Source organism: Primulina tabacum, chromosome 8 (genome assembly GCF_025594145.1).
Source record: "Primulina tabacum isolate GXHZ01 chromosome 8, ASM2559414v2, whole genome shotgun sequence".
Lineage (NCBI taxonomy): Eukaryota > Viridiplantae > Streptophyta > Magnoliopsida > Lamiales > Gesneriaceae > Primulina > Primulina tabacum.
In genome coordinates, this window is record NC_134557.1 from 1,692,353 (window position 1) to 1,706,632 (window position 14,280).

Consider the following 14,280-nt stretch of genomic DNA (forward strand, 5'->3'; position numbering starts at 1 on the left):
ACACTCCTACGTATGGTCCTCGAAAGGAATAGAAGGATTGGTAGGACATGTTTTGTGTCACGCAACTTTCCCCTTTTTAACACTATAAATCGCATCAATACAAAGAATACCATTTTAATTAAAATACAAATATTTCTATCAGACAATATTAATGGCTCTCACTTTTATAAGCAAAATTCTCTTCATTTTGGCATTCTTGGCTTGTATTGCCAAAGTGCAATCCCAACTTTTTGATATCACCAAGTATGGTGCAAAACCCAATGCAGATATCAGTGAGGTAAATATATACGCCAACTGATTTAAAAAATTTTGATAAAAAAAATAGAGATTTAACTATTTTTGTAGAAAATCAAGATTTCTGTTTAAATAATATATTAGGTTTTCTTGTAGGCTTTATTGAAGGCATGGAAGGAGGCGTGTGCATCAACAACACCAAGCACAGTTGTTATTCCAAAAGGGACATGGCAATTGACCCAAGTGAAATTGGTAGGACCTAATAAATCTCCCATTGAGCTTCAAGTTCAAGGTGATTTGAAAGCTCCTTTAGATCCCAACCAAATGCCTAACAAACAAGGAGAATGGGTTACTATCAATTACGTCGATTATCTGACCGTGTCCGGTGGCGGTGTTTTCGACGGCCAAGGGCAAGAAGCTTGGAAGAGAAACGATTGTGGCAAGAACCAGAAATGTGTTAAATTGCCATTGGTAAGTCGAGTCTAAACTTAAAAGCAAACTATGTATGAGTTGATTCAAACATTTGTTATGCAATGTTGTTTCATCTTATATTTAGTATATATCTTACTCTCAAGAAATTGTGGTTTTAAACATGTTTGGAGTAAGATGGTATATGTGCTTATGTTTGGTTTCAAGAAATAGACCAGTCATCTTAAATGAATCCACACATGCAGAATCTGAGTTTCAATTTCATTAATAACTCAATCATCCGAGACGTGACAACCAAGGACAGCAAGAACTTTCATGTGAACGTGATCGGGTCCCAAAACGTCACATTCCTCCGTTTCACGATCTCCGCACCTGGCGAGAGTCCGAACACCGACGAACGTCGTTTGTGGGCCGGGACATGGTGTTAGCGTAGGCAGCCTAGGCAAGTCCGAAACCGAGAAGGACGTAGTCGGGATCTATGTCAAGAACTGCACCTTCCTCAGCACAATGAATGGGGTCAGGATCAAAACATGGCCCTCGGCTCCAGCCCGTTTGCAAGTGACAAATCTGCAGTTTGAAGACCTCATCATGGACAATGTTACCTATCCTATTGTCATTGATCAAGAATACTGCCCATATAACCAATGCAAGCTCGACGTAAGTAAGCTTCCCTTTTTTTAACTATTCTATGTTGTATGGAATGTAACATATTCAATTTTAAAATGACATAGGAATTTTGTGAGACGATTTTCAGATTTTCTCACAAGAACTGAAATTTTGTATTTGACATGTTATTTTAAAAACAAAAGCGTCCCCTGCTCTCCCTTGAATGCAATTTTGACAAAGTGACACTCGAACCATTTTTTTTCCCGTTTTGCTTTGTATAGACACCTTCGCTGGTCAAGATCAGCAACGTTAAATTGAATAACATCAGGGGGACGAGCAACGATCCAGTGGCCGTGACACTTGTTTGTAGTGGCACTAAGCCTTGCGAAAACGTCGAGATCGGCGACATAGATCTCAAATACGACGGGAAACTTGGCCCCATCACCACCAAATGTGGCAACATCAAGCCTAAGCTCACCGGGAAACAGAACCCACCCTTGTGTGCTGCTCCAGCACAATCGGCTTAAGTTAGTTTAATTTTTTAGAATTTTTTTTTTTTTTGGTGTTTAACCAATACCTCGTGTACTGGAAGAGAGGTATAGATTTTAGAATGTTTCAGATTTACGTACGCTTGTTATCTCAATTTTGTTGATTTACACCAATGAGATAAAAGGAAAAAGGTTTCGAAGCTATGAATATCACACTTATTTAATCAAATTCACTAATTTACTAACTAATTATATCTTTGGTCAATGATATATAATCCAAACAAAAATGTATAAATTTATTATAAAACATCAAGAAGATTTCGATACCGAATAAACAAAGTATTGGTCAATTGGGCTAGATGTTGATATCATTTTGTGGGAAAGAAATAAGTAAAAGACAACAATTTTTGTATAAAAAAGGGTTCAAATTTAATTAAAATAAGGACCCAACCCAAACAAAAATCAAGAAATATGGTCCTTATAAAGCTAATCCACCCATCAATCAATTAGGCAAGATGTTGATAAGCACAACCACTATCAATCCCACCACTTTCTTACCACTATCAATCACATCCCCCCTCCTTTAAATCATTCCCTCTGCCCCGGATTTAGTTTACTTTCATTCTACTAGTGGCGGCACATTTCAAGAAACTTCTCCCAACATGAAGAAAACTTCCCGCGTGGTCGACGAGAGCTTCTTGGGCGCTGGGATTGGCGGAAGACCATCTAGATCGCGTTGGAGCCATGGAATACTTTCTGGGATCGTTTGCGGCATCGTACGAGCTTCGTTCACGCTGCTTTCTTGTATCTCGCAGCACCAGCACATAAGTGGAACCGATGCCATGTGGGTGTCGGCGGAGCTGACGCAGGCGTCTGAGCTCAATCATCTCATAGTCAGAGACAGCATGCGATGCGCCTTGTTGATGTGACTCGGTGGTCATGCACAACACTTCTTCGATGAAATACTTCTCTGAGGACAGAGACTTAGATTCACACATTCGGTACATATTTAGGGTACTAAATTTATTTTTGCCTTTGTTTCTATCTTTGGTTTTTGGGTTACATCCCATCAATCTTTGGTTTTCCTATGAGATATTTGTATTGGTATATCATGGATTTTATAGAGTTAGTAGTGCATTTCTTGCCTTGGTTTTGTCACTTCGTGTTTGTAATTATTTTCAAGGATGAATATAGATAATAATTTGGGAAAAAGTAGGTTTCTTTTCTAACAGTCTCACGTATCTTTATGGGTGAGGCTGGTCAATCTTACCGATATTCATAATAAAAATTAATATTTTTAACATAAAATGTAATATTTTTTCAATGATAACTCAAATAAAATATCATTATCACAAAATACGATCCGTAACTGTCTTACCCAAGTTTTTGCCTTGAAAGCCAACCCTGTTTATTAGTAATTATTATTTTCTATTCAAAAACCACTCTTCTCGACAAAAAAGAAATTCGACCACTTTTTTATCCAACAATCCCATTTGATTAAAAAATTTATCTCGGAAGATCCAAGAAGTAAAAAATCTAATATTTTTTCAAGTTATTATTTTTTTTTCATTTGATTATATCTCAAATTAGAAGCATGTTAATCTTAATCTTAAATACTAAAATGAAAGAGTTAAAATTTTCACTAATGATTTAAATTTTTTTTCAAAAGGTATTTGATATAATTTAGTGATAAAAATTAATAAATCAAAATTATTGGTCAACTTGAAAATTGGTCCATAAACAAATTCCAAACTTTCCCTTGGAACACATGATAAAAATCGGTTGTACGTGAAATCAAATGGTTCAAACCAAGTTTCTTTAAAAAGAAAAAAAAAAATTGGCTTAAAACGAAGTGGTCCAGGAATATTCCTTTCCACTTGATGTGAGTGGGTTAAAACTCCCATAGACCCATACTTCATCATTGGTATTATTGAATTATTACTATTTTGATGCAAAAGACTTTCGCTAACAACTGTAGTACTGAGTCAATTAGTCCCAAGTCAACTAATTTGCCAAGCTTACTGGAGTCTGCTGCAAGGATCATCCTTTCAAAGACAGGGCGGCAATTGGCCTATCCAACAAATGGCTCGGCATCTAAGGCTCATTTAAATTCCTCCGATTTCCCTTGTATAGTGACTCGAGTTCGAGCCTTCCTCACTCCATAGTTTAGGAAATATATATAAAAAAATTCCTCTGATTCTCCACCCAAAGATTTGTATCGAACCATGTTACTTCGTGAAACCCCATGCCACTTCGTTGTCCCTGAATTGCCCGATGAGCTTTCTCGTGGGATAAGATTTTGAAAGTACGTGAACGTGGATATAAGTAATAAAAAAATATGATAGATTTAGAAAGTTCTTTATATCACATGGTGCTTGACGTAACGTATAGTTTTATTGAAAGCATATTGTTGTTGCAGTATCTTAATATGATAGTATTATTGCTAGTGTTTCGCCAATGGATTGGAAAACTCAGCGCCTCACACAAGAAGCAGGAGGTACATAAACATCGTGTGATTCATTCATATGAAAATCATGTCTTTCTTGCGGACTAAAGAACTAATATTCCAAGTGCACTTTTGTATATGTCACGTTATCTATTGATATGAATATATTATCCTTTATTATTATATACTTTCTCATCATTTAAAAAGCTAATTGACCTCAATGACGCGTGCGATCTTTGTGTTGAATAGAATTATTAACTTCACATATTTTTTTTTTCTCTAAAAAAAGGGAAGTTTATAAATAAAACGAATGAATACATTTAATTTTTAGAAACCCATACTGACCGAATTAACAACATTCAATGCAAATATTTTAACGTCGATATGTAAAAAGAAAAGTATTTTTTAAGGATGATTCCATAATTTACAGTAACTTTAATTATTAAGATTTGGGTTGTAAAACAACTTAGACGGTTCGTGAGTTTTTCGAGTCTGTTAGAATAATATTTGATTATATTCGAGCTTATCAAATTTTAACCGAATTCGAATATGTTCGACCGTTTTTCAAGTCGCACTCAAGCTTAAATTATTTTGTTCGTTAGTTCATGAACTGGTTGTGAATCCTAATATTTTATTAATATAATCTAATATAATTATATATTAAATAAATAAATTTTGAATGAGTATGTCTCTTTTGAGACGGTTTCACGAATATTTATCTGTGAGACGGGTCAACCATACTGATATTCACAATAAAAAGTAATACTATTAGCATAAAAAGTAATATTTTTCATGCATGAACCAAATAAAAGATACGTCTCACAAAATACGACCCGTAAGATCGTCACACAAGTTTTTGCGATTTTGAATCATTTGATTACTAAAATAATTTGTGAATATATTCGAATCTTTCGAAAAAATTTAATTTTTCGATTTCAAATTAATATCGAAATTGAATAAAACTAATTCAAGTTTTCAATTTTTTAAGTTCCATTCGGTTTGTTTAAACTTCTTTAAAAAGGTTAATTATTGTAGAATTAATTTATGAATTTTAAGAAAGCTTCTAAAACCCAATTGGGCCGTTTCACCTTCCAGGCGCAGAAAATCTTCGCTGTCTTGTTCGTTTTCTCAAATTCCATCTACCGGAGGAAATTTGTTCGATTTCAATTTCGGAACTATAAATTAATCATCTTTGCAATCATTCAGATAATTAAGGTAAAAATTTGTTGATAAAAACGAAAATTTGTGGGAAAAATCGTCCATAGATAAACATGTCGGAGCTACTGGAGGAGATTGAGCTGGAGGCGGAGGATTTCGACTCGTCAATGCCACTGAAGAAGGTTTCATGCGGCGACGTTTTCGAGGCTTCTTGAGCTGGCGACGTTGAGGGGCTCCGGTATCTACTGGAGTGCGGGGTGAACGTGAACGCTCGGGATCCATGGGATTCAGCAGCGCTGTATTACGCTTGCCTTGCGGGGCACTTAGATGCGGCGCTGACGCTGTTAAAGAGTGGTGCTATCTGCTCTGAGCACACATTTGATGGCGACCGCTGCCACTATGCGGCTCTTAATCTCAAAGTTCGCAAGCTGCTAAAGGCCTTTGAGGCGGGACCGCCGCCTCCCCAACCGTTGCAGGCTGCATTGAGAGACACTTTCTAGGCTTGCAAGCCTAACAGCATTGATAATCTCAATCCTTCTACTCCTTTACCACGTTTGACTGAGTTGAAGATTGCATCTTTGATACGTTAGTTATTGTATTTAGAATATGATTGGGCATTTCAAGTGACAAACTTCACATTAACTGAATCATTCGCAATCATAACTTGAGTATATTACAATGGAGGTGCTTTTTAAGTGATGTGCTCTGTTTCTTTGATGGCTATTTTGGTCGCGGTTCTCTTCTAGAACACTACCTTGTTAGATTGACTGGATTAGACTTCCAGTTATTCCGTTTCTGTGATTGAACTATTTGCTTACAAGTTTACATGTTCTTATTTTTTGGTGGCAGAGACTTCCGCTTATCATATTTCAGTAGCTATTTTGGTAAGCTACGGATTTTTGCCACAGAAAGTTGATCTTTGATGCTTTTGCTGTTTTGTAAGAAATTCAGCTCTATAGAAGGATAGAAGGATGCAGAGTTTATTTTTTATATTCTGAACTCATATAAGTATGCTGTTATTCTGATTGGAAAAACTTTGTTATAGACTAGGAGTGCTTATTATTTAGTGATTCAACATGGAATGGTAGGTAATTCATCCGATGGAGCATCAAGTTCCAGCTACTCTCCCCCGGATATTCTATTTTATGTGCAAGGAAGACCCATTGAAGCACACAGAGTCATCTTGAGTGCACGTTCTCCTTTCTTTAGGAAAAAATTTCAAGTTGATTGGAAAGAAAAAAAGGAAGTTCGATTTTCAAGGGAAAAGCTCTTTTATCCATATCTTTTTAGCCGTCTCCATTTCTTTTATTCTGATAGGCTAGAGATTGTCATGGATAACATGGAGGATCTTGTTAGAATATGCAGAGTTTGTAAGTGCCATTCTTTACAAGGACTTCATTAAAAAGAAATAGTTCATCAGAGGCACGCTGATTACAAAGCCTTCAGAGAAATAGACAACTCCCAGAAAAGGTTTATCTTGCATGGCCTCTCTCTTTCTGAAGAAGATCGTCTTCCTGCTGCATTGAGTAGACTCCTTCAAGTCTGTCTTGCCAAGTCATCTGGAGGACAATACCTAGAATATACTGTTAATGGTGACATATCTCTAGTTGATTCAACACATGTGGATTATTCAGAAGATGATCTTGCAGATGTTTGTGTAGGGTGGAGAAGAACTTATTCTGCTGCCATCAAGCCATCTTAGCATCAAGATCTGAATACTTTAAAGCACGATTATCTCGCATGACTAATTCTCTTGAAGAGAGAGGGGTCAGTTAAAAAGAAATAATTAAATGATGGTAATCTGAGCACAGAGGCTTTTGAGAAAATAATAGATTACATGTAGGTTTTTCTTCTCATTCTTTCAGCCTTCTCAAATATGCTTGAGAGTAATAATACTAATAAAACTCTAGTAATTGTATATGTTACGAGCCCAAGTTCAATTGTAAGAGACCTGGGTGCATTGGACCCAAATACAGCAAAGGGCCCAAGCAGAATAAACATTGAGAAACCCAAAATAGTAAAAGTGTATATCAGGAGGAACAAGGGGAAAAACACGTGAAATGGGGCGGGGGATTAAATATCAATTAGAGGGAGAGAGAGTATTCAGTTAGATTTCCATTGAGTGATCACTAGCATCTGGCTAGGGAGAGAGGCATTGTACAGAGCACATAAACTCTGGGTTCCCATTTACTATTGAATACAATATTCCATTTCGTATTTGTTCTTCATTCTGAAATTGTATTGTGTGTGTGATTCTGTGATCCTAACAGTATATTCATGGTTGATTGTTTACTTGAGTTATGGATGACGGCTTGTTGTGACTGTGAAGGACTGGAATTGACTTCGTTTGTTGCATTTTCGTCATTCATTCTTTTCATCGTATCGATACATGTCGTTACCCCTTTTTCCCTTGATGCTCCTGATAATTGTTCTGCCTTCCATATCATCATCCTACGTGTTTTTGTGGGCTCTTCATAGGAATCACCCTTTGAAATGATTTGGTATTCAATATAAATCCACTTCTGAAAGAAGCAGTCTATAGTCGAGACCACCTTATTCAACACCCCGATTCTCCCTCTCGTTGTTAATCTATAGACTTCCATCTTGATAATATTATTTTTATTCAGGTATACTGATGGTCTGACAGGCATAGACCTTGATCAGGTTTGTTTCTCCTACACCTTCAAAGTGGATAAAAAGGACAAAACAAGCTAATCATAATCTCTAATTGCTGGACCTTTTTATGTTTCGATCGTGTTATTTTAGTATTTAATTTTGCAGGCTGAAGAAATTCTTGATGCTGCCTCAAGATATCTGCTATTTCATCTTAAACGTGCGGTAGCTGATGCATTGCTCCCACAACTAGAAACGGTTTCACCAGCAGAATTGTGCCATTGGTTGATTTTATCTGACATGTATGTTTCCTCCTTACCTTTTCTTTTCGTTGTCTCTCAGTTTCTTGATAGATATACTGCGAGGTGGTTTTGTCCGTGTCCTCTTCTTTGTAATCATTATTGCATATTATGTTAGTTGAACAAAATGTACATCGATGATATACTAATCTGTTTCTTGTGGATTCAATAACTAAAATACAATGGGACACCATTTTTATTGCTAATGTTGAATGAAGAATTTAGGTCATGGGTTATTCGTTCTATGGAGATACATGCCATGGTTATTTCAAGATATGCCGGAGACTTCTATGTCCACCAAGCATTTCTATCCTCATTTTTAAACCCAGTTTCTTTTATTATATGCAGCTTATGAAATATTGTTCATGCATCTAATCTTGATATTTCTGAAGCAAATTTTTTTTCTTATGAAGCTATGGTGTATCAAATATTCGTGAATATTTTCTAGATTCCATGGCGAACAACTTTGAGACGTTTGCTGAGACTCCGGAGTTTCGTGCAATGCTCCTTACTCTTCCAGCCCCATCTGGTGATCCGACTCTTCGAACAACAGCTCCAAGTGCTCCAGGAGCTGAAGCGAACACAGTTGAGGGAAATCTTCTCGACAATTTGCGAGAGAAATGGCTTGAGTCTGAAGGTGCTGAACTTGACAAGAGGGACGAAAGTGCATTGCTTTTCGACAAGCAACTCGAGATGCTGATGCTTATGGCAGAGCATGAGAAAATTGGTGAATCTGAGTTGTCCATTTAAATTTTTTGAAGAAATCATGGGTTATCATGAATCCCGAGAATGTTAGTATACAATGTGATTGTACTTATTCCCAAGCTTTTATTATATTCATAAATAAACCATAGATTTTGTTGTAGGAAAGAAATCAGAATAAGTTCAAATTATATTTTATGTTTAATTAAATATATCGTTTCTGATATATGTATCGCAAATAAATTTCACATAACACTGTGAATAGCATCTGGTTCTCTTTTGCATAGATTGTTTGTACGAAAGTAATGGAGAAATCTGACCTGTTTCTAAAGGTGGTAAAGAATGTAGCAACATATGATTATGTTTGCTGGATATCTCTTTTTTGCCCCGTTTCCTCTGCTGGGACACATATATACCTAATACAATCTTAGGATGCAAAAAATCGCTGCGCTTCGTTGAGACATTGTATCTTCACTAGATGATGCTGAATTACCAATGCTAGCCTGTCGGCATGTCTTGGTTATCGCCACCTGTAGATGCATCTGGAGTTTTGTCACCTTCATTCGTGGTGTTTGAGTGATCAAATCCATCAACCTTTCGTTGCAGGCTCCAATACATGATGCTTGCTGCCAAAGTTAATATCATTTTCTGGTTCACCTGCATATCACAAGAATATATTATTTTTGTCATAAAATTTTGGAATGCATGGTTATTGTCATTTGGAATAAACGAACTGATTGCACATCAAACTGTATAGTACATATACTAACCTCCATAATGTCCTCAGGCAGTAAAAATATGGAGCATCCAAGCTTTCGGGAAACACTGATCATATATGTTGCATTTAACTTCTTATCCTCGTCTGCATTTGCAATGATATCCACTTTCAGTTCCATGAAACAATATCTGGTATAGCCTTTTTGCCTTCTGTTACAAGGGCGATCCAAAAAAACTTGCTCACCAGTTTCCCCCTTTGTTACAAGGCTCCAGTTAACGACCCTAGGCTCCACAGCACTTAACAGTTCAAGAAAGAAAATCCCATTTGCAAGGGTTTTATCCTGCCAGTATGACAAAAAGATTTACATAAAGGTGTTATCTGAACTGATGCTATTGTTGTGATCGATGTTTTGTCATTACCTTGAAGCTGTCAATTTGTGATTCTCTACCGGATTTCTTCACTGTGCCTTTTGCCCAATAAAGTATGTCACCATCTGTAATCTCCTTTCCTTGGGAATGAGATCTCAAATTTTTTAATAATTGGAGCATAGTGAATCTCATTAACTGCCATAGAAAAGCTAGAAGAAAGAGGACTGATTAATTTGTGAAGGTGTAACTCAGGTGTTAAAAGGCTAAAAAAGAGCATATTCGTGATGCTAACTGACTTTCTTACAGAACCAAGCATGCTATTAAAAAGTTGGTCTTTGTACGTTTCATTCCCTTCATATTAACCGATGAAATTCGAAATGGCATTCATAAAGGTGTTATAGACATGGTAAAATTTAAACTGCTTCCAACAACATAGCAAGTTCAAGCAGCCTTACCTAATATAAGTTTCTTGTTTCCCTGGACAATATCGTTTCCAGCTACATTCACGAGGGAGAAGCGCAATTCCTTCCCAATACTTATTACTTGGTTGCAGTTTTCAACCTTCCTGAAGGGCATCAGAATAGGGGGTTTTGTAGCCTGTTTCCAATTTACAGATCCACGAGAAGTTTTGTCAAGCACTTCCAAAAGAACCCATCTGCATGCAAGAGGAATGACCATAATGCAAAGTGCAAAAACACCACCATCTTAACAGAGAAATGTACGCGTTACCCCGTCCTGACATCCTCAAATACGTTGTCGACATATGTGTCAATTCCAAGGCTGTTGATCCACAGCCGAAAGCATCTCTCTTCTCGCGAAGTTTGAGCATCATCTGTCATCATCTCCGCATATGAAATCTTCTTGTTGTCCACAGAGAGCCCATTTCTTTAACAAAAATAAAACGAGCAACGAAAAACATAAAAGAGTGTTAAATGAAATTTGGATCAGGAATTTGTACAGAAATAGAACTTTATGGAACAAGCATTTCTACATGCTAAAACAAGTGTGAACCATACGTTCTATGGTTCCACTATACTTGTTGTGACGGGTAATTTGTAAAGATTATTGTCGTTAATTTTGAATCTTGGAAGGGATTGTTCTCAAAAGCGTACATGGTGTATTGAAAATAAAACGACATTACCCAAAATAACTGGAAAGACAAATAGGAGCAAAATTTCCACGTTGTAGCATCAGTTAACCTCCAGTCTAACCTGTGTTGAAATAATTGAGCAACAAATGCAAGATTTAAGTTTGGCGAGCCCTCGACAATGTCCTTTGGGGTAACATATCGTTTACAATCCAGTTTCTCTGCTTGCTCAAGTATCAAATTTGCTCTTTCATTAGGATTCTTTGCCTCCGGTGCCTTGGTTGTCTCAAGTTCTGGGGCAAGAGCATTGAGCAAGTGTGCATACGCTTCTCCATCCTACAAATAAAATGAGACTGATACCATCTTAGACAGAAAGTACCACAATTTATTAAACACACGGTGATAGCCGATAGGAGCCCCTTAATGCAAGGGATAACTAATTTCGCGTAATTCACAAACACAAGTCTACTTCAATCTCGCTATATGTCCTCAAAGTGATGAGCCATTGCCAGTCAACGCACATTTCGTATTCTTTGATTGATACTCAAAGAACAGGAAAGAAGTCATATAATAAGAAAAACGGACCTATAATCATGTACTACCTTTAAATCGGAAGAAAAATTAGTGACTGACTTCTTGTATCCAGCTTTTTTCAGATGAAAATTCATCCATTTCAACAGCACTTTCTCCGGAGATAAGCTAATAAGCTCTTCCACATCCTACATTTTGCAACAACAATTTTGAGGCACGCAAAATAATACCGTGATTTGGCTATCAGGTCATGGGTTAATTAAGTAAAAACTCGTGGTCTGCTTGTTACCTTGCTATCCTCCACCAGCTCAACAAGTTGAGGAGTCTTCTTCAAATTAAGATCGGCTAACAGTTGTATTTGAATACATTAAAAGCAATGGAATTTAATATGCAATGTCTGGATTCACTGTGTAATTCACAATAATGTTAATGAGATAATTTGATTTACCTTGACTATTTGAGTAATCAACCCAAGAACTAGATGAGGCTGCATTATAAATGAGAAGATTATGGTCATCAAATTTCACTGCACAAGTGAGTAACATTTGCTGAAATTCCTAAATATAATTAGCAGTAGCTTGCTTACCCTTGCTTCAACAAGGTCTTGTGTGCCAATATTAACGACAGTGCATCCAATTGCTTTTGCAGAATTGAGGCACGACGTATGGTTCTCATTCCTCTCCCATGGATTTAAATCACCCTTGGTATTAATAGCTCGCTCATCTATAGTACCAGGAACAGCCACATTAATGAGCTTACTGCATAAATAGGTCAAAAAAATCAGAAGTGCCACTCTTGTCAGCTTATTTGGGTGCATCTCCAAGTATGGATGCATTTGGAAAGATACTACTCCTGAAAAATTTACTAGGTGGGTCCTCTTTCAGTACCATAGTAGAACACCATCCTTGGCAAGGTCAAAGAGAGCATTGGTTGATGGATCAATTGGAAGATATTTCTTCAAGAATCGATCTTCTTTGAGAGAGCTATTGATGTGGCTAACGTAAGAGGACTTCTCCGATTCACTGATTGTATGACGAAGAGTAGTTGTTGGAGCTTTGAGGAATGAAGATGAAGTTTTAAGAAATGGGGACAGAGTTTTGGAATGACCCTTTTTCGCCGTGGCTTGAGCTTGTAGGTCCAAATATGCCTAAATCATAAATCCAATCCATCATCCGTGAAACAGAACAAACAAGATATAAGATCAGCATGCCTACATAAATGCTTTACCTTTTGGTTAGTTAGGATACAACTAGTATATTGCTGCTTTCTAAAATACGTACCTGAAGGAAGGATTCAAAATTGATTTCATCACCCAAATCAGAAAAGGACTCACTTAAGATGTCCTTGATTTCATCCTGTGTCAAGGTCTCTGCAATAGCCTTCAGCTTAACCATCACTGGTGGTAAAACTTCCAATGTAACCTTCCCATACTGCTTCCTTGTCGAGATAAACTGTAGGAATGAAAACAGTGACCTCATTATGTTTAAAAACACAAGTAACAACACCACAAAAACACAACTAGCCAGTGCATACTTTGGAATTGAGGGTGAGCAGCTCGACTTGAGTGAATTGACTCTGAAGCCAAGAATCAGAAACGACAACACCCACAAAACTCGACATTTTCCCTTGTACTTCTCAATATTCCCTGAAGAACATAACCAAAACTAATAATTCAAAGCCCAACACCAAATTATATCACGTCAGTTCTAAGCAAGAACAATAAAAATGCAGTGATGTCTTCATGGTTTGCAGTAGATGTTGTGTTGGCTGTCGCAGCGATATATCTCTAGTCCCATTACAGTTTCTCCCCAAGATCGCTATCTATCCACACACCATTTAGTTAAACAAAAGCTAGCTACGTTGATATCCGACACTATTTACATATACAGTACAACAGCAATTCCGCATACTGTAAATCCAAACTACCACGCTCCGTACATTCTGCTACGTAACACCAGAGTAAAGAACATAACCTTCTGGATCACCGATTCCGAGACAGCCATTCTGTCAACGGCAGAGGCATACAGATGAACCAATATCATCGTCTCATAACTATGATCATATTATGCATGCATACGTTCTCCACTATTCCTTTCACAATAAGATTCATCCCAAGTGATTTCTACTAGAAACTCTCATCAATCTGCAATTAAAAAACAGATATAGTCCGACATCTGCTGTATGTACCTTTGGATAGAATCAATAACTCCCCCAGAGGGTGAACAACTTTTTCTCCATTTAATTTAATTTAATTTCTGAATCTCTGTTGCAATGCGGGCGTGAGAAAGAAAATTGAGAGAAAAAAGCGTTTGAGCTTGCGGACCCGCGAATATTGAGGTTGCAAAAGCGAAGGAAGCTCGCTTCATCTTCATCGTACACAGGGTGGGTGCGGGTGCAGTCAGCAGTGTGCGCGTGTATACATATACTTTCCAGTTGATTTTCATTTTTTGAATTTATATACTCGCGTGCAAATTATATTAAAATTAATTGAAAAAGGATTATATTAAATCAAAAGGTTAAATAAGTAAACTTTTAGCAATTTATAATTAAAAATTTCATTCTTTTTTCTGATGATTTATTTTTTTAATTTTAGGTGTATAG

General features: G+C 36.9%; 1 protein-coding gene and 2 pseudogenes across 1 annotated transcript; 2 read left to right on the plus strand and 1 right to left on the minus strand.

Moving 5' to 3' along the window:
• Positions 1-97: 97 nt before the first annotated feature.
• LOC142552781 (polygalacturonase-like) lies at positions 98-1,955 on the plus strand (annotated as a pseudogene).
• A 3,285-nt stretch (positions 1,956-5,240) lies between these two features.
• LOC142552783 (BTB/POZ domain-containing protein At2g04740-like) lies at positions 5,241-9,194 on the plus strand (annotated as a pseudogene).
• A 202-nt stretch (positions 9,195-9,396) lies between these two features.
• On the minus strand, positions 9,397-13,990 carry LOC142552784 (fimbrin-5-like). The gene is made up of 14 exons (XM_075662611.1): positions 13,213-13,990; positions 12,960-13,130; positions 12,567-12,826; positions 12,266-12,437; positions 12,124-12,166; positions 11,969-12,033; positions 11,751-11,867; positions 11,273-11,484; positions 10,791-10,946; positions 10,517-10,716; positions 10,113-10,270; positions 9,937-10,033; positions 9,746-9,837; positions 9,397-9,632 (listed from the first exon to the last, which is right to left on the minus strand). The coding sequence occupies exons 1-14, from the start codon at positions 13,297-13,299 to the stop codon at positions 9,474-9,476; spliced, it is 1,989 nt and encodes a 662-aa protein (XP_075518726.1). The 5' UTR covers positions 13,300-13,990; the 3' UTR covers positions 9,397-9,473.
• Between the last annotated feature and the right edge of the window lie 290 nt (positions 13,991-14,280).